Raw genomic sequence first — 22,274 nt, forward strand, 5'->3', positions numbered from 1 at the left:
GAACTTGAGGTGCCTGCACAGAGCCCTGACCTCAATCCCATTGAACACCTTTGGGATGAATTGGAGCGGCGATTGTGAACCAGGCCTTCTCATCCAACTTCACTGCCTAACCTCAGAATTTTTTTTTTGGCTGAATGGGTACAATTTCCTGCTAAATCTTGTAGAAAGACATAGCTTTATAGCTGCAAAGGGACTGGGGGGGCAACTCCATATTAATGGCCATGGTTTTGGAATGAGATGTCCAACAAGCTCATATATGCGTGACGGTGTAACTAAAAAATAACTACTGGTTACTATTGATGACTCATAACTACCCATTAGTAAAACAGTCATATAACCAAGGTTAGGTTAGTAATGAGTAAGTTTAAGAAATGGTGTAGGTACAGTCTTCTTCAGTGGGTGCTAATGTAAAATAATAGGCTATTTTGTCTGTGAGAGGTCAGCTAAAAAAAAGAAAATGTATAACACTTGTTTTCATGTGAGGATAGACCAAAAAATATGTTAAAAATCAAAACATTCAATAAGATTAGCTATTAGTTATGAAATACAATAACAAATTGTTAGCTCAAATTAATAATTATTGTGTGTGTAGGAAAATACAGTTCCTACTGTATCATATGGTGTAGTGAATGGATCTTATGAAGTGACAAGCAAAACCTGTCACACAATATGATAATAATATCTCACTATATGAAGTTTCATGTACTTAGCGCAAGATTGGTCCTTGTGGATATGTGCTAGCATCTTGATCTTGAAATTAAAAAAACAAAACATTTATCTTTGGATGTAAAAAGCATCACTCTACAATACAGTGGGAAAGAGCAATGAAGTGGAAGTGCCAAAAATATTAGATTTATTGAAAGAATTACAAGAGACAACTCACATTATAACCCTTCAATGCCCTACTGAGGTGTTTTCAGTGCTACCTGGTGTAACAAGGACGCCTCCTCCCCAAAGGTCTATAAAAAAATGGTCTGTTTAAATATCGCAATTTAGTATCACACCATATGATTTCCAATTCTGCAACAAAATCTTTTTGATCAGACCTGACTCAAAATATTATGCCTGGATGTAAGGAATGAAGAGAATGGAATTCCGGGGAATGAAATCTGTGTGTGGGGTGGCCAGGTGCCTGTGTAAGTGTGTTGTGCTGGGGAGAGAGGAGAGCACCCGTGGGATGATCTTAAACTAGACTCATCAGACTCACAAATAGACATCTGTGTTATCATTCTGTACAATATTGAGGAGATTTGGATTCACTTTCCTTAGTTTTATTCAAGTTTAAATTTAGTGAAACATGCTTTGGACAGTCACACCATATGAGCTTTTTCATGTTTGGTTGAATGTTTTTGAAAAGGTAAGTGATGGATTTCTTAAATGTTCGGTATGTTCACATAAAACAGCATGTGTTGAACAATATAAAAAAAAAAAGACAAATTATATGTATTTGTGTTTGACGCTCCGAACCAAAAAAGGCCATGTCACATCAATCACCCATATATACAGTTAGGTCCGGAAATAATTGGACACAGACACAATTTTTGTTATTTTTGCTGTTTACCAACATATTAAGTTACAGTTACAGTTACATATTTAAGTTACAGTTACATAATTGATTATTTTGAGGGAGTTTACATCCAAATTGGAGGAAGGGTTTGGAAACTACAGCTCTTTAATATGTAGCCCCCTCTTTTTCAAGTAATTGGACAATTGACTCAAAAGCTGTTTCATGGACAGCTGTGGGCTATTCCATCGTTATTTCTTCATCAATTAAAAGGTCTGGTGTTGATTCCAGGTGTGACATTAATATTTGGAAGCTGTTACTATGAACCCACAACATGCGTCAAAGAAGCTCTCAATGCAAGTGAAACAGGCCATCCTTAGGTTGCAAAAAAAAATCCACCAGAGAGATAGCAGGAACATGAGGAGTGACCAAATCAACAGTTAGCTACATGCTGAGAAAAAAAAAACGCACTGGTGACCTCGGCAACACAAAAAGGCCTGGACGTCTATGGAAGACAACAGTGGTGGATGATTGTAGAAACCTTTCCATGGTAAAGAAAAACCCCTTCAAAGTGAAGAACACTCGCCAGGAGGTAGGCATATCATTATCCAAGTCTACCATAAAGAGAAGACTTCTCAAGAGCAAATACAGAGGGTTCATCACAAGGGGCAAACCATTCATAAGCCTCAATAATACAAAGGCCAGATTAGACAGAGGCAGTGTGATAGACGTGATGGACGTGCAAGGCCTCCGATGGCACTAATCTTTATTGATAAGGTGAAAGTAGACAGAAGCAGCCAGATTAATTATGAAGTGTATAGGGATATATTGTCTCCTCAGATTCAGCCAAATTCAGGTTTTTTTAAGGCAAGGAAGTGGAATATTCTACAATGGCCAAGTCAATCACCTGATCTCAACCCAGGCGAGCATGCAATTCACTTGCTGAAGACAAAACTTAAGGCTGAAAGACCCACAGACAAACAACAACGGAAGACCACTGCAGTAAAGGCCTGGAAAAGCATCACAAAGGAGAAAACCCAGTGTTTGGTCATGTCCATGCACTCCAGACTTCGAGCAGTCTGCTTGCAAAGGATTTTTGACAAAGTTTTAAATATTAACATTTTATTTATGATTCTGTTAATTTGTCCAATTACATTTGAGCCCCTGAAATAAGGGGACTGCATATGAAAATGGTTGCAATTGCTAAATGTTTCATATAATATTTTTGTTAAACTGCTTGAAATAAACTGAAAGTCTGCACTTTAATTACATCTTGGTTGTTTAATTTCAAATCCATTCAGAGCCAAAATTATGAAAATTGTCAGTGTCCAAATATTTCAAGACCTATGTGTATATACAGTATCTCACAAAAGTGAGTACACCCCTCACATTTTTGTAAATGTTTGATTATATATTTTCATTTGACAACATTGAAGAAATGACACTTGCTACAATGTAAAGTAGTGAGTTTACAGCTTGTGTCTCATGTGACTCTTTAGTGTTACAAGGTCTTAGGTGTGAATGGGGAGCAGCTGTGTTAAATTTGGTGTTATCGCTCTCACACGCCCTCATACTGGTCCCTGGAAGTTCAACATGGCACCTCATGGCAAAGAACTCTCTGAGGATCTGAAAAAAAGAATTGTTGCTCTACATAAAGATGGCCTAGACTATAAGAAGTTTGCCAAGACCCTGAAACTGAGCTGCAGCATGGTGGCCTAGACCATACAGTGGTCTAGCAGGACAGGTTTCACTCAGAACGGGCCTCGCCGTGGTCGACCAAAGAAGTTGAGTGCACGTGCTCAGCGTCATATCCAGAGGTTGTGTTTGGGAAATAGACGTATGAGTGTTGCCAGCATTGCTGCTGAGATTGAAGGGGTGGTGGTCAGCCTGTCAATGCTCTGATCATACGCCGCACACTGCATCAAATTGGTCTGCATGGCTGTCGTCCCAGAAGGAAACCTCTTCCGAAGATGATGCACAAGAAAGCCCGCAAACAGTTTGCTGAAGACAAGCAGACTAAGGACATAGATTACTGGAACCATGATGAGACCAAGATAAACATATTTGGTTCAGATGGTGTCAAGCGTGTGTGGCGGCAACCAGGTGAGGAGCACAAACACAAGTGTGTCTTGCCTACAGTCAAGCATGGTGGTGGGAGTGTCATGGTCTGGGGCTGCATGAGTCTGCCGGCACTGGGGAGCTACAGTTCATTGAGGGAACCATGAATCCCAACATGTACTGTGACATTATGAAGCAAAGCATGATCCCCTCTCTTCAGAGATTGGGCTGCAGGGCAGTATTCCAACATGATAACGACCCCAAACACACCTCCAAGACAACCACTGCCTTGCTAAAGAAGCTGAGGGTAAAGGTGATGGATTGAGCAAGCATGTCTCTAGACCTAAATCCTATTGAGCATCTGTGGGGCATCCTCAAACAGAAGGTCTCTAACATCCACCAGCTCTGTTATGTCGTCATGGAGGAATGGAAGAGGACTCCAGTGGCAACCTGTGAAGCTCTGGTGAACTTCATGCCCAAGAGCGTTAAGGCAGTGCTGGAAAATAATGGTGGCCACACAAAATATTGACACTTTGGACCCAATTTGGACATTTTCACTTAGGGGTGTACTCACTTTGGATGCCAGCGGTTTAGACATTAATGTGTTGTGTTATTTTGAGGGGACAGCAAATTTACACTGTTATACAAGCTCTACACTCACTACTTTACATTGTAGCAAAGTGTCATTTCTTCAGTGTTGTCACTTGAAAATTTATAATCAAATATTTACAAAATGTGAGGGGTGTACTCACTTTTGTGAGATACTGTATATATATAAACACTACCTTTCAAAAGATCAACTATCTTTTTAAAATGATAAACGTGGATTAGCAAACACAACATGCCATTGGAACACGAGTAATGGTTGCTGATAATGGGCCTCTGAACACCTATGTAGATAATCCATTGAAATCTAGCGGTTTCCAGCTACAATAGTCATTTACAACAACAATGTCTGCACTTTTTTTCTGATCGATTTGCTGTTATTGTAATGGACAAACCATTTGACTTATTTCCAAAAACAAGGAAATTACTAAGTGACCCCAAATTTTTGAACGGTAGTATATATACCTATATATAAATGGGTTTTACTGAAAATATATCCAACAGTCATGATGAGGTTATCTTCAAAAGTTTGATACAATTTAGCAGTTACGTATAGTGGTTAAATAATAGGGGACTCCACACAAATCAAGGGAGAAAATACATTCTGTATTTATTAGAATAATGCAGCAGAGTTGTACTATTTCAATGAATGTTCCAAAATGTTCTCACTGTATATACATTGAAGGGCGTCTACCAAGAAAAGATCATGTTTCCAAGACAGTAACCCCCATGCCAGGTGGTCAATGTAAACATTCCTGTGGTTACCAGAACACAATCTACTGAAAGAGAGAATCTAAACACTGATGTTCCTATTGCTCTCTTACCTAGTCACATATAACTTTTAATTAAACATATTTTTAAAATACTACATTATAGCACAGATTCCACAATTCCAACAATTAACTATAATTTATGTTCTTCAACTAAACATTTTTGAAAAAAGCTAGTAGGTCTAAAACATTTACAAAAACACTTGTTCATGGAATTATTTCAATCCCATCAACAGTTATTACAGCAATAACCATCTTGACCAGTGCATCAACAAGAAAGGAGTTTGAGGGAATAACAGCTGATCCAACAACAAACGCAGCTGTTCCTACAACAAACACAATTGATGTCACAACTAAAATAGATTCTTCAATAACAGCAACACCAGATGCTCCCACAAAAACAAGTGGCGCTCACACGACAACAACAGCTGCTGCCAGACTAACCCCAGCACACAGTACAACTGCCACCACTGCTCCCATAAGAACCATATCCTCTCCCATAACAACCCCATCTGCTGACATCACTACTGCAGGAGGTCGCAAAACAACCTGTCTGGAACATCATCCTCTATTTCTGGAACAACAGCGCCACCAGCGGAAACAAGAACCAGTCATGTTGCCACAACAACTTTCACAATCACAGAGGAACCCAGAAATGCTGCCGCAAAAACAGCTGCACCCACAGTTGCAGACACAACAACCCCACTTGTTAAAGTCACTTCCACAGGTGGTCCCACATCAACCACAGCTGAGGCCAGAGCAACATTCAAGAACATCAACCAAAGTCGAAGCCAAAGAAAACCCACATGAAGACACCAAAACCAAAACTGGTGCTGCCACTACAACAGCTGATCCAAAACCCCCAAATGTTGCCAAAACAACAGCGGCTCCTACAGCGGCTGCCAAAACAACCCGAACTGCTGACATCACTAAAAAAATTTGTCACACAACAATTGAAACTGGTGCTACAAAAACCCCACCTACTGACACAAAAACGTCTGTCACCACAACGAAACAAGCTCCAACAAAAAACACAGCTGCTTCCACTACAACCACAGCTTCTCCCAAACCAACAACAACTGCCACTACAACAGCTGATCCAAAAACCCCAAATGTTGCCAAAACAACAGCGGCTCCCACAGCAGCTGCCAAAACAACCCGAACTGCTGACATCACTAAAAATGTTTGGCCCACAACAATTGAAGCTGTTGCTACAAAAACCCCACCTACTGACACAAAAACTACTGTCACCACAACGAAACAAGCTCCAACAAAAAACACAGCTGCTTCCACTACAACCACAGCTTCTCCCAAACCAACAACTACTGCCACTACAACAGCTGATCCAAAACCCCTAAATGTTGCCAAAACAACAGCGGCTCCCACAGCGGCTGCCAAAACAACCCAAACTGCTGACATCACAAACAAATTTAGTCCCACAACAATTGAAGCTGGTGCTACAAAAACCCCACCTTCTGACACAAAAACGACTGTCACCACAACAAAACAAGCTCCAACAAAAAACACAGCTACTTCCACTACAACCACAGCTTCTCCCAAACCAACAACTACTGCCACTACAACAGCTGATCCAAAAACCCCAAATGTTGCCAAAACAACAGCAGCTCCCACAGCGGCTGCCAAAACAACCCGAACTGCTGACATCACTAAAAAATTTAGTCCCACAACAATTGAAGCTGTTGCTACAAAAACCCCACCTACTGACACAAAAACTACTGTCACCTCAACGAAACAAGCTCCAACAAAAAACACAGCTGCTTCCACTACAACCACAGCTTCTCCCAAACCAACAACTACTGCCACTACAACAGCTGATCCAAAACCCCCAAATGTTGCCAAAACAAAAGCTGCTCCCACAGCGGCTGCCAAAACAACCCGAACTGCTGACATCACTAAAAAATGTAGTCCCACAACAACTGAATCTGTTGCTACAAAAACCCCACCTACTTACAAAAAAACGACTGTCACCACAACGAAACAAGCTCCAACAAAAAACACAGCTGCTTCCACTACAACCACAGCTTCTCCCAAACCAACAACTACTGCCACTACAACAGCTGATCCAAAACCCCTAAATGTTGCCAAAACAACAGCGGCTCCCACAGCGGCTGCCAAAACAACCCAAACTGCTGACATCACAAACAAATTTAGTCCCACAACAATTGAAGCTGGTGCTACAAAAACCCCACCTTCTGACACAAAAACGACTGTCACCACAACAAAACAAGCTCCAACAAAAAACACAGCTACTTCCACTACAACCACAGCTTCTCCCAAACCAACAACTACTGCCACTACAACAGCTGATCCAAAAACCCCAAATGTTGCCAAAACAACAGCAGCTCCCACAGCGGCTGCCAAAACAACCCGAACTGCTGACATCACTAAAAAATTTAGTCCCACAACAATTGAAGCTGTTGCTACAAAAACCCCACCTACTGACACAAAAACTACTGTCACCTCAACTGAAACAAGCTCCAACAAAAAACACAGCTGCTTCCACTACAACCACAGCTTCTCCCAAACCAACAACTACTGCCACTACAACAGCTGATCCAAAACCCCCAAATGTTGCCAAAACAAAAGCTGCTCCCACAGCGGCTGCCAAAACAACCCGAACTGCTGACATCACTAAAAAATGTAGTCCCACAACAACTGAATCTGTTGCTACAAAAACCCCACCTACTTACAAAAAAACGACTGTCACCACAACGAAACAAGCTCCAACAAAAAACACAGCTGCTTCCACTACAACCACAGCTTCTCCCAAACCAACAACTACTGCCACTACAACAGCTGATCCAAAACCCCTAAATGTTGCCAAAACAACAGCGGCTCCCACAGCGGCTGCCAAAACAACCCAAACTGCTGACATCACAAACAAATTTAGTCCCACAACAATTGAAGCTGGTGCTACAAAAACCCCACCTTCTGACACAAAAACGACTGTCACCACAACAAAACAAGCTCCAACAAAAAACACAGCTACTTCCACTACAACCACAGCTTCTCCCAAACCAACAACTACTGCCACTACAACAGCTGATCCAAAAACCCCAAATGTTGCCAAAACAACAGCAGCTCCCACAGCGGCTGCCAAAACAACCCGAACTGCTGACATCACTAAAAAATTTAGTCCCACAACAATTGAAGCTGTTGCTACAAAAACCCCACCTACTGACACAAAAACTACTGTCACCTCAACGAAACAAGCTCCAACAAAAAACACAGCTGCTTCCACTACAACCACAGCTTCTCCCAAACCAACAACTACTGCCACTACAACAGCTGATCCAAAACCCCCAAATGTTGCCAAAACAAAAGCTGCTCCCACAGCGGCTGCCAAAACAACCCGAACTGCTGACATCACTAAAAAATTTAGTCCCACAACAATTGAAGCTGGTGCTACAAAAACCCCACCTTCTGACACAAAAACGACTGTCACCACAACAAAACAAGCTCCAACAAAAAACACAGCTACTTCCACTACAACCACAGCTTCTCCCAAACCAACAACTACTGCCACTACAACAGCTGATCCAAAACCCCCAAATGTTGCCAAAACAACAGCAGCTCCCACAGCGGCTGCCAAAACAACCCGAACTGCTGACATCACTAAAAAATGTAGTCCCACAACAACTGAATCTGTTGCTACAAAAACCCCACCTACTTACAAAAAAACGACTGTCACCACAACGAAACAAGCTCCAACAAAAAACACAGCTGCTTCCACTACAACCACAGCATCTCCCAAACCAACAACTACTGCCACTACAACAGCTGATCCAAAACATCCAAATGTTGCCAAAACAACAGCGGCTCCCACAGCGTCTGCCAAAACAACAATTATATTTGGTCACTCAACTACAATCCCTGCTAAAACAGGTTCAGTAACTCCAACAACAACAGATGCTGCCACAATAAAAGGTGTTTCCAAAACAACATTAACTGCTGTCACAATTGCAGCAACTCCAACAGCAACCACATATATTCCCACAAAAACAGACTCTGGAGGAAGAACCAAAGATGCAGTGACAACAACACGAACGGCTTACACAACAAAATCAGCTAAAACCACGACCACAAATGCCCCCAAGGCAACCAACACTGCTACCAAAAAAACAGTAGAGGCAGGATCAAGAACTACAAAGGCAGCCACAACAAACTTACCAACATTTTCATCAACCCCCACAACACCAGCTGTTCCAACAACAAAATCAACTGATCTAACATCAATGTCAATTACACCCATCAACACAGTAGCTATCAGAACAACAGGTTCACCCACAGCAATCACATATGTATCCACAACGTCCACAAATGCTCCAAAAACAACTAAAGAGACTGATACAACAACAACAAACTCACCTACAGTTACATCAACTTCTGCAAATCCCACCAACACAGAATCTCCCATGTCTACAGGTTCTCCCACAATTATCACATCTGTTCAAGCAACAACTACAACTGCTCCAAAATCAACACCAACAGCTGCTGTCACAACAATTTCAGCAAATCCCACAACATCTGCTGCAACAACAACATCACTTGATGTCACAACAATTTCTGCTACTCCCTCAACAACAGAGTCTGGAGCAACAACAACAGTTGCTGCCGCAACAACCTCTCCTGCTAACAAATCTACCACATCTAGTCCCACAACAACAATAGGAGCTGTCACAACAATTTCATTAACCCCCACAACACCAGCTGTTCAAACAACAACATCACCTGATCTCACATCAATGTCAACTACACCCATCAACACAGGGGCTACAACAACAACAGGTTCACCAGCAGAAACCACATCTGTTCACTCAATGACCACAACAGCTCTACCAAGAACAACAGCGTTTGGAACAACAGGTTTTACAGAAACAGCATCCACACCTGCTGATATGACTACCACATCTGGTCCCATAACCACATCAGCTTCTGTCACAACAATTTCAGAAAATCCCACAACAACATCTGTTGCAACAACAACATCACTTGATGTCACAACAATTTCTTCTACTCCCACAACAACAGAGTCTGGAGCAACAACAACAGTTGCTGCCACCACAACCACTCCTGCTAAAATATCTACCACATCTGGGCCCACAACACCAACAGAAGCTGTCACAACAATTTCATTAACCCCCACAACACTAGCTGTTCAAACAACAACATCACCTGATCTCACATCAATGTCAACTACACCCATCAACACAGGGGCTACCACAACAACAGGTTCTCCAACAGAAACAACATCTGTTACCTCAATGACCACAACAGCTCTACCAACAACAACAGCGTTTGGAACAACAGGTTTTACAGAAACAGCAACCACACCTGCTGAAATGACTACCACATCTGGTCCCATAACCACATCAGCTTCTGTCACAACAATTTCAGAAAATCCCACAACAACATCTGTTGCAACAACAACATCACTTGATGTCACAACAATTTCTTCTACTCCCACAACAACAGAGTCTGGAGTAAAAACAACAGTTACTGCCACAACAACCACTCCTGCTAAAATATCTACCATATCTGGTCCCACAACACAAACACAAGCTGTCACAACAATTTCATTAACCCCCACAACACCAGCTGTTCAAACAACAACATCACCTGATCTCACATCAATGTCAACTACACCCATCAACACAGGGGCTACCACAACAACAGGTTCTCCAACAGAAAACACATCTGTTCCCTCAATGACCACAACAGCTCTACCAACAACAACAACGTTGGGAACAACAGTTTTTACAGAAACAGCAACCACACCTGCTGATATGACAACCACATCTGGTCCCATAACGACACCAGCTGCTGTCACAACAATTTCTGCAAATCCCACAACAACATCTGTTGCAACAACAACATCACTTGATGTCACAACAACTTCTGCTACTCCCTCAACAACAGAGTCTGAAACAACAACAACAGTTGCTGCCACATCTGTTCCGTCATCTGTTGCCACATCTGTTCCCTCAATGACCACAACAGCTCTACCAACAACAACAGCGTTTGGAACAACAGGTTTTACAGAAACAGCATCCACACCTGCTGATATGACTACCACATCTGGTCCCATAATCACATCAGCTTCTGTCACAACAATTTCAGCAAATCCCACAACAACATCTGTTGCAACAACAACATCACTTGATGTCACAACAATTTCTTCTCCTCCCACAATAATAGAGTCTGGAGCAACAACAACAGTTGCTGCCACCACAACCACTCCTGCTAAAATATCTACCACATCTGGTCCCACAACACCAATAGAAGCTGTCACAACAATTTCATTAACCCCCACAACACCAGCTGTTCAAACAACAACATCACCTGATCTCACATCAATGTCAACTACACCCATCAACACAGGGGCTACCACAACAACAGGTTCTCCAACAGAAACAACATCTGTTACCTCAATGACCACAACAGCTCTACCAACAACAACAACGTTGGGAACAACAGTTTTTACAGAAACAGCAACCACACCTGCTGATATGACTACCACATCTGGTCCCATAACAACATCAGCTGCTGTCACAACAATTTCAGCAAATCCCACAACAACATCTGTTGCAACAACAACATCACTTGATGTCACAACAACTTCTGCTACTCCCTCAACAACAGAGTCTGAAACAACAACAACAGTTGCTGCCACAGCAACCACTCCTGCTAAAATATCTACCACATCTGGTCCCACAACACCAACAGAAGCTGTCACAACAATTTCATTAACCCCCACAACACCAGCTGTTCAAACAACAACATCACCTGATCTCACATCAATGTCATCTACACCCATCAACACAGGGGCTACCACAACAACAGGTTCTCCAACAGAAACCACATCTGTTACCTCAATGACCACAACAGCTCTACCAACAACAACAACGTTGGGAACAACAGTTTTTACAGAAACAGCAACCACACCTGCTGATATGACTACCACATCTGGTCCCATAACCACATCAGCTTCTGTCACAAAAATTTCAGAAAATCCCACAACAACATCTGTTGCAACAACAACATCACTTGATGTCACAACAATTTCTTCTACTCCCACAACAACAGAGTCTGGAGTAACAACAACAGTTGCTGCCACAACAACCACTCCTGCTAAAATATCTACCACATCTGGTCCCACAACACCAACAGAAGCTGTCACAACAATTTCATTAACCCCCACAACACCAGCTGTTCAAACAACAACATCACCTGATCTCACATCAATGTCAACTACACCCATCAACACAGGGGCTACCACAACAACAGGTTCTCCAACAGAAACCACATCTGTTCCCTCAATGACCACAACAGCTCTACCAACAACAACAGCGTTTGGAACAACAGGTTTTACAGAAACAGCATCCACACCTGCTGATATGACTACCACATCTGGTCCCATATCCACATCAGCAGCTGTCACCACAATTTCAGCAAATCCCACAACAACATCTGTTGCAACAACAACATCACTTGATGTCACAACAATTTCTGCTACTCCCACAACAACAGAGTCTGGAGCAACAACAACAGTTGCTGCCACCACAACCACTCCTGCTAAAATATCTACCACATCTGGTCCAACAACACCAACAGAAGCTGTCACAACAATTTCATTAACCCCCACAACACCAGCTGTTCAAACAACAACATCACCTGATCTCACATCAATGTCAACTACACCCATCAACACAGGGGCTACCACAACAACAGGTTCTCCAACAGAAACCACATCTGTTCCCTCAATGACCACAACAGCTCTACCAACAACAACAGCGTTTGGAACAACAGGTTTTACAGAAACAGCATCCACACCTGCTGATATGACTACCACATCTGGTCCCATAACCACATCAGCTTCTGTCACAACAATTTCAGAAAATCCCACAACAACATCTGTTGCAACAACAACATCACTTGATGTCACAACAATTTCTTCTACTCCCACAACAACAGAGTCTGGAGTAACAACAACAGTTGCTGCCACAACAACCACTCCTGCTAAAATATCTACCACATCTGGTCCCACAACACCAACAGAAGCTGTCACAACAATTTCATTAACCCCCACAACACCAGCTGTTCAAACAACAACATCACCTGATCTCACATCAATGTCAACTACACCCATCAACACAGGGGCTACCTCAACAACAGGTTCTCCAACAGAAACCACATCTGTTACCTCAATGACCACAACAGCTCTACCAACAACAACAGCGTTTGGAACAACAGGTTTTACAGAAACAGCAACCACACCTGCTGATATGACTACCACATCTGGTCCCATAACCACATCAGCTTCTGTCACAACAATTTCAGAAAATCCCACAACAACATATGTTGCAACAACAACATCACTTGATGTCACAACAATTTCTTCTACTCCCACAACAACAGAGTCTGGAGCAACAACAACAGTTGCTGCCACCACAACCACTCCTGCTAAAATATCTACCACATCTGGTCCCACAACACCAACAGAAGCTGTCACAACAATTTCATTAACCCCCACAACACCAGCTGTTCAAACAACAACATCACCTGATCTCACATCAATGTCAACTACACCCATCAACACAGGGGCTACCACAACAACAGGTTCTCCAACAGAAACCACATCTGTTACCTCAATGACCACAACAGCTCTACCAACAACAACAGCGTTTGGAACAACAGTTTTTACAGAAACAGCAACCACACCTGCTGATATGACTACCACATCTGGTCCCATAACCACATCAGCTGCTGTCACAACAATTTCAGAAAATCCCACAACAACATCTGTTGCAACAACAACATCACTTGATGTCACAACAATTTCTTCTACTCCCACAACAACAGAGTCTGGAGCAACAACAACAGTTGCTGCCACCACAACCACTCCTGCTAAAATATCTACCACATCTGGTCCCACAACACCAACAGAAGCTGTCACAACAATTTCATTAACCCCCACAACACCAGCTGTTCAAACAACAACATCACCTGATCTCACATCAATGTCAACTACACCCATCAACACAGGGGCTACCACAACAACAGGTTCTCCAACAGAAACCACATCTGTTCCCTCAATGACCACAACAGCTCTACCAACAACAACAGCGTTTGGAACAACAGTTTTTACAGAAACAGCAACCACACCTGCTGATATGACAACCACATCTGGTCCCATATCCACATCAGCTGCTGTCACAACAATTTCAGAAAATCCCACAACAACATCTGTTGCAACAACAACATCACTTGATGTCACAACAATTTCTTCTACTCCCACAACAACAGAGTCTGGAGCAACAACAACAGTTGCTGCCACAACAACCACTCCTGCTAAAATATCTACCACATCTGGTCCCACAACACCAACAGAAGCTGTCACAACAATTTCATTAACCCCCACAACACCAGCTGTTCAAACAACAACATCACCTGATCTCACATCAATGTCAACTACACCCATCAACACAGGGGCTACCTCAACAACAGGTTCTCCAACAGAAACCACATCTGTTACCTCAATGACCACAACAGCTCTACCAACAACAACAGCGTTTGGAACAACAGGTTTTACAGAAACAGCAATCCACACCTGCTGATATGACTACCACATCTGGTCCCATAACCACATCAGCTGCTGTCACAACAATTTCAGAAAATCCCACAACAACATCTGTTGCAACAACAACATCACTTGATGTCACAACAATTTCTTCTACTCCCACAACAACAGAGTCTGGAGCAACAACAACAGTTGCTGCCACCACAACCACTCCTGCTAAAATATCTACCACATCTGGTCCCACAACACCAACAGAAGCTGTCACAACAATTTCATTAACCCCCACAACACCAGCTGTTCAAACAACAACATCACCTGATCTCACATCAATGTCAACTACACCCATCAACACAGGGGCTACCACAACAACAGGTTCTCCAACAGAAACCACATCGGTTCCCTCAATGACCACAACAGCTCTACCAACAACTACAGCGTTTGGAACAACAGTTTTTACAGAAACAGCATCCACACCTGCTGATATGACTACCACATCTGGTCCCATTACCACATCAGCTTCTGTCACAACAATTTCAGAAAATCCCACAACAACATCTGTTGCAACAACAACATCACTTGATGTCACAACAATTTCGTCTACTCCCACAACAACAGAGTCTGGAGCAACAACAACAGTTGCTGCCACAACAACCACTCCTACTAAAATATCTACCACATCTGGTCCCACAACACCAACAGAAGCTGTCACAACAAATTCATTAACCCACACAACACCAGCTGTTCAAACAACAACATCACCTGATCTCACATCAATGTCAACTACACCCATCAACACAGGGGCTACCACAACAACAGGTTCTCCAACAGAAACCACATCTGTTACCTCAATGACCACAACAGCTCTACCAACAACAACAGCGTTTGGAACAACAGGTTTTACAGAAACAGCAACCACACCTGCTGATATGACTACCACATCTGGTCCCATAACCACATCAGCTGCTGTCACAACAATTTCAGAAAATCCCACAACAACATCTGTTGCAACAACAACATCACTTGATGTCACAACAATTTCTTCTACTCCCACAACAACAGAGTCTGGAGCAACAACACCAGTTGCTGCCACCACAACCACTCCTGCTAAAATATCTACCACATCTGGTCCCACAACACCAACAGAAGCTGTCACAACAATTTCATTAACCCCCACAACACCAGCTGTTCAAACAACAACATCACCTGATCTCACATCAATGTCAACTACACCCATCAACACAGGGGCTACCTCAACAACAGGTTCTCCAACAGAAACCACATCTGTTACCTCAATGACCACAACAGCTCTACCAACAACAACAGCGTTTGGAACAACAGGTTTTACAGAAACAGCAACCACACCTGCTGATATGACTACCACATCTGGTCCCATAACCACATCAGCTGCTGTCACAACAATTTCAGAAAATCCCACAACAACATCTGTTGCAACAACAACATCACTTGATGTCACAACAATTTCTTCTACTCCCACAACAACAGAGTCTGGAGCAACAACAACAGTTGCTGCCACCACAACCACTCCTGCTGAAAAATCTACCACATCTGGTCCCACAACACCAACAGAGGCTGTCACAACAATTTCATTAACCCCCACAACACCAGCTGTTCAAACAACAACATCACCTGATCTCACATCAATGTCAACTACACCCATCAACACAGGGGCTACCACAACAACAGGTTCTCCAACAGAAACCACATCTGTTCCCTCAATGACCACAACAGCTCTACCAACAACAACAGCGTTTGGAACAACAGGTTTTACAGAAACAGCAACCACACCTGCTGATATGACTACCACATCTGGTCCCATAACCACATCAGCTTCTGTCACAACAATTTCAGAAAATCCCACAACAACATCTGTTGCAACAACAACATCACTTGATGTCACAACAATTTCTTCTACTCCCACAACAACAGAGTCTGGAGCAACAACAACAGTTGCTGCCACAGCAACCACTCCTGCTAAAATATCTACCACATCTGGTCCAACAACACCAACAGAAGCTGTCACAACAATTTCATTAACCCCCACAACACCAGCTGTTCAAACAACAACATCACCTGATCTCACATCAATGTCAACTACACCCATCAACACAGGGGCTACCACAACAACAGGTTCTCCAACAGAAACCACATCGGTTCCCTCAATGACCACAACAGCTCTACCAACAACAACAGCGTTTGGAACAACAGTTTTTACAGAAACAGCAACCACACCTGCTGATATGACTACCACATCTGGTCCCATAACCACATCAGCTGCTGTCACAACAATTTCAGAAAATCCCACAACAACATCTGTTGCAACAACAACATCACTTGATGTCACAACAATTTCTTCTACTCCCACAACAACAGAGTCTGGAGCAACAACAACAGTTGCTGCCACCACAACCACTCCTGCTAAAATATCTACCACATCTGGTCCCACAACACCAACAGAAGCTGTCACAACAATTTCATTAACCCCCACAACACCAGCTGTTCAAACAACAACATCACCTGATCTCACATCAATGTCAACTACACCCATCAACACAGGGGCTACCTCAACAACAGGTTCTCCAACAGAAACCACATCTGTTACCTCAATGACCACAACAGCTCTACCAACAACAACAGCGTTTGGAACAACAGGTTTTACAGAAACAGCAACCACACCTGCTGATATGACTACCACATCTGGTCCCATAACCACATCAGCTGCTGTCACAACAATTTCAGAAAATCCCACAACAACATCTGTTGCAACAACAACATCACTTGATGTCACAACAATTTCTTCTACTCCCACAACAACAGAGTCTGGAGCAACAACAACAGTTGCTGCCACAACAACCACTCCTGCTAAAATATCTACCACATCTGGTCCCACAACACCAACAGAAGCTGTCACAACAATTTCATTAACCCCCACAACACCAGCTGTTCAAACAACAACATCACCTGATCTCACATCAATGTCAACTACACCCATCAACACAGGGGCTACCACAACAACAGGTTCTCCAACAGAAACCACATCTGTTACCTCAATGACCACAACAGCTCTACCAACAACAACAGCGTTTGGAACAACAGTTTTTACAGAAACAGCAACCACACCTGCTGATATGACTACCACATCTGGTCCCATAACCACATCAGCTGCTGTCACAACAATTTCAGCAAATCCCACAACAACATCTGTTGCAACAACAACATCACTTGATGTCACAACAATTTCTTCTACTCCCACAACAACAGAGTCTGGAGCAACAACAACAGTTGCTGCCACCACAACCACTCCTGCTAAAATATCTACCACATCTGGTCCCACAACACCAACAGAAGCTGTCACAACAATTTCATTAACCCCCACAACACCAGCTGTTCAAACAACAACATCACCTGATCTCACATCAATGTCAACTACACCCATCAACACAGGGGCTACCACAACAACAGGTTCTCCAACAGAAACCACATCTGTTCCCTCAATGACCACAACAGCTCTACCAAGAACATCAGCGTTTGGAACAACAGGTTTTACAGAAACAGCATCCACACCTGCTGATGTGACTACCACATCTGGTCCCATAATCACATCAGCTTCTGTCACAACAATTTCAGAAAATCCCACAACAACATCTGTTGCAACAACAAAATCACTTGATGTCACAACAATTTCGTCTACTCCCACAACAACAGAGTCTGGAGCAACAACAACAGTTGCTGCCACCACAACCACTCCTGCTAAAATATCTACCACATCTGGTCCCACAACACCAACAGAAGCTGTCACAACAATTTCATTAACCCCCACAACACCAGCTGTTCAAACAACAACATCACCTGATCTCACATCAATGTCAACTACACCCATCAACACAGGGGCTACCACAACAACAGGTTCTCCAACAGAAACCACATCTGTTCCCTCAATGACCACAACAGCTCTACCAACAACAACAGCGTTTGGAACAACAGGTTTTACAGAAACAGCATTCACACCTGCTGATATGACTACCACATCTGGTCCCATAACCACATCAGCTTCTGTCACAACAATTTCAGAAAATCCCACAACAACATCTGTTGCAACAACAACATCACTTGATGTCACAACAATTTCTTCTACTCCCACAACAACAGAGTCTGGAGCAACAACAACAGTTGCTGCCACAACAACCACTCCTGCTAAAATATCTACCACATCTGGTCCCACAACACCAACAGAAGCTGTCACAACAATTTCATTAACCCCCACAACACCAGCTGTTCAAACAACAACATCACCTGATCTCACATCAATGTCAACTACACCCATCAACACAGGGGCTACCACAACAACAGGTTCTCCAACAGAAACCACATCTGTTACCTCAATGACCACAACAGCTCTACCAACAACAACAGCGTTTGGAACAACAGGTTTTACAGAAACAGCAACCACACCTGCTGATATGACTACCACATCTGGTCCCATAACCACATCAGCTGCTGTCACAACAATTTCAGAAAATCCCACAACAACATCTGTTGCAACAACAACATCACTTGATGTCACAACAATTTCTTCTACTCCCACAACAACAGAGTCTGGAGCAACAACAACAGTTGCTGCCACCACAACCACTCCTGCTAAAATATCTACCACATCTGGTCCCACAACACCAACAGAAGCTGTCACAACAATTTCATTAACCCCCACAACACTAGCTGTTCAAACAACAACATCACCTGATCTCACATCAATGTCAACTACACCCATCAACACAGGGGCTACCACAACAACAGGTTCTCCAACAGAAACCACATCTGTTCCCTCAATGACCACAACAGCTCTACCAACAACAACAGCGTTTGGAACAATAGGTTTTACAGAAACAGCAAACACACCTTCTGATATGACTACCACATCTGGTCCCATAACCACATCAGCTGCTGTCACAACAATTTCAGAAAATCCCACAACAACATCTGTTGCAACAACAACATCACTTGATGTCACAACAACTTCTGCTACTCCCACAACAACAGAGTCTGAAACAACAACAACAGTTGCTGCCACAGCAACCACTCCTGCTAAAATATCTACCACATCTGGTCCCACAACACCAACAGAAGCTGTCACAACAATTTCATTAACCCCCACAACACCAGCTGTTCAAACAACAACATCACCTGATCTCACATCAATGTCAACTACACCCATCAACACAGGGGCTACCACAACAACAGGTTCTCCAACAGAAACCACATCTGTTCCCTCAATGACCACAACAGCTCTACCAACAACAACAGCGTTTGGAACAACAGTTTTTACAGAAACAGCAACCACACCTGCTGATATGACTACCACATCTGGTCCCATAACCACATCAGCTGCTGTCACAACAATTTCAGAAAATCCCACAACAACATCTGTTGCAACAACAACATCACTTGATGTCACAACAATTTCTGCTACTCCCACAACAACAGAGTCTGGAGCAACAACAACAGTTGCTGCCACCACAACCACTCCTGCTAAAATATCTACCACATCTGGTCCCACAACACCAACAGAAGCTGTCACAACAATTTCATTAACCCCCACAACACCAGCTGTTCAAACAACAACATCACCTGATCTCACATCAATGTCAACTACACCCATCAACACAGGGGCTACCACAACAACAGGTTCTCCAACAGAAACCACATCTGTTCCCTCAATGACCACAACAGCTCTACCAACAACAACAGCGTTTGGAACAACAGGTTTTACAGAAACAGCAACCACACCTGCTGATATGACAACCACATCTGGTCCCATATCCACATCAGCAGCTGTCACAACAATTTCAGCAAATCCCACAACAACATCTGTTGCAACAACAACATCACTTGATGTCACAACAATTTCTTCTACTCCCACAACAACAGAGTCTGGAGCAACAACAACAGTTGCTGCCACCACAACCACTCCTGCTAAAATATCTACCACATCTGGTCCCACAACACCAACAGAAGCTGTCACAACAATTTCATTAACCCCCACAACACCAGCTGTTCAAACAACAACATCACCTGATCTCACATCAATGTCAACTACACCCATCAACACAGGGGCTACCACAACAACAGGTTCTCCAACAGAAACCACATCTGTTCCCTCAATGACCACAACAGCTCTACCAACAACAACAACGTTGGGAACAACAGTTTTTACAGAAACAGCAACCACACCTGCTGATATGACAACCACATCTGGTCCCATAACGACACCAGCTGCTGTCACAACAATTTCTGCAAATCCCACAACAACATCTGTTGCAACAACAACATCACTTGATGTCACAACAACTTCTGCTACTCCCTCAACAACAGAGTCTGAAACAACAACAACAGTTGCTGCCACATCTGTTCCGTCAACAGAAACCACATCTGTTCCCTCAATGACCACAACAGCTCTACCAACAACAACAGCGTTTGGAACAACAGGTTTTACAGAAACAGCATCCACACCTGCTGATATGACTACCACATCTGGTCCCATAATCACATCAGCTTCTGTCACAACAATTTCAGCAAATCCCACAACAACATCTGTTGCAACAACAACATCACTTGATGTCACAACAATTTCTTCTACTCCCACAACAACAGAGTCTGGAGCAACAACAACAGTTGCTGCCACCACAACCACTCCTGCTAAAATATCTACCACATCTGGTCCCACAACACCAACAGAAGCTGTCACAACAATTTCATTAACCCCCACAACACCAGCTGTTCAAACAACAACATCACCTGATCTCACATCAATGTCAACTACACCCATCAACACAGGGGCTACCACAACAACAGGTTCTCCAACAGAAACCACATCTGTTCCCTCAATGACCACAACAGCTCTACCAACAACAACAGCGTTTGGAACAACAGGTTTTACAGAAACAGCAACCACACCTGCTGATATGACTACCACATCTGGTCCCATAACCACATCAGCTGCTGTCACAACAATTTCAGAAAATCCCACAACAACATCTGTTGCAACAACAACATCACTTGATGTCACAACAATTTCTTCTACTCCCACAACAACAGAGTCTGGAGCAACAACAACAGTTGCTGCCACAACAACCACTCCTGCTAAAATATCTACCACATCTGGTCCCACAACACCAACAGAAGCTGTCACAACAATTTCATTAACCCCCACAACACCAGCTGTTCAAACAACAACATCACCTGATCTCACATCAATGTCAACTACACCCATCAACACAGGGGCTACCACAACAACAGGTTCTCCAACAGAAACCACATCTGTTACCTCAATGACCACAACAGCTCTACCAACAACAACAGCGTTTGGAACAACAGTTTTTACAGAAACAGCAACCACACCTGCTGATATGACAACCACATCTGGTCCCATATCCACATCAGCTGCTGTCACAACAATTTCAGAAAATCCCACAACAACATCTGTTGCAACAACAACATCACTTGATGTCACAACAATTTCGTCTACTCCCACAACAACAGAGTCTGGAGCAACAACAACAGTTGCTGCCACCACAACCACTCCTGCTAAAATATCTACCACATCTGGTCCCACAACACCAACAGAAGCTGTCACAACAATTTCATTAACCCCCACAACACCAGCTGTTCAAACAACAACATCACCTGATCTCACATCAATGTCAACTACACCCATCAACAC

General features: G+C 43.1%; 2 protein-coding genes across 2 annotated transcripts; both read left to right on the forward strand.

Annotated features, from left to right (window-relative positions):
• Positions 1 to 11,175: 11,175 nt before the first annotated feature.
• Positions 11,176 to 12,945, forward strand: LOC117594862 (mucin-2-like). Its single transcript, XM_034294101.1, has 2 exons — positions 11,176 to 12,395; positions 12,934 to 12,945. The coding sequence occupies exons 1-2, from the start codon at positions 11,316 to 11,318 to the stop codon at positions 12,943 to 12,945; spliced, it is 1,092 nt and encodes a 363-aa protein (XP_034149992.1). The 5' UTR covers positions 11,176 to 11,315.
• Positions 12,946 to 18,224: 5,279 nt separating this feature from the next.
• Positions 18,225 to 21,515, forward strand: LOC117594863 (mucin-2-like). Its single transcript, XM_034294102.1, has 2 exons — positions 18,225 to 20,966; positions 21,389 to 21,515. The coding sequence occupies exons 1-2, from the start codon at positions 18,421 to 18,423 to the stop codon at positions 21,513 to 21,515; spliced, it is 2,673 nt and encodes an 890-aa protein (XP_034149993.1). The 5' UTR covers positions 18,225 to 18,420.
• The last annotated feature ends 759 nt before the right edge of the window (positions 21,516 to 22,274 follow it).

Source organism: Esox lucius, chromosome 9 (assembly GCF_011004845.1).
Source record: "Esox lucius isolate fEsoLuc1 chromosome 9, fEsoLuc1.pri, whole genome shotgun sequence".
Lineage (NCBI taxonomy): Eukaryota > Metazoa > Chordata > Actinopteri > Esociformes > Esocidae > Esox > Esox lucius.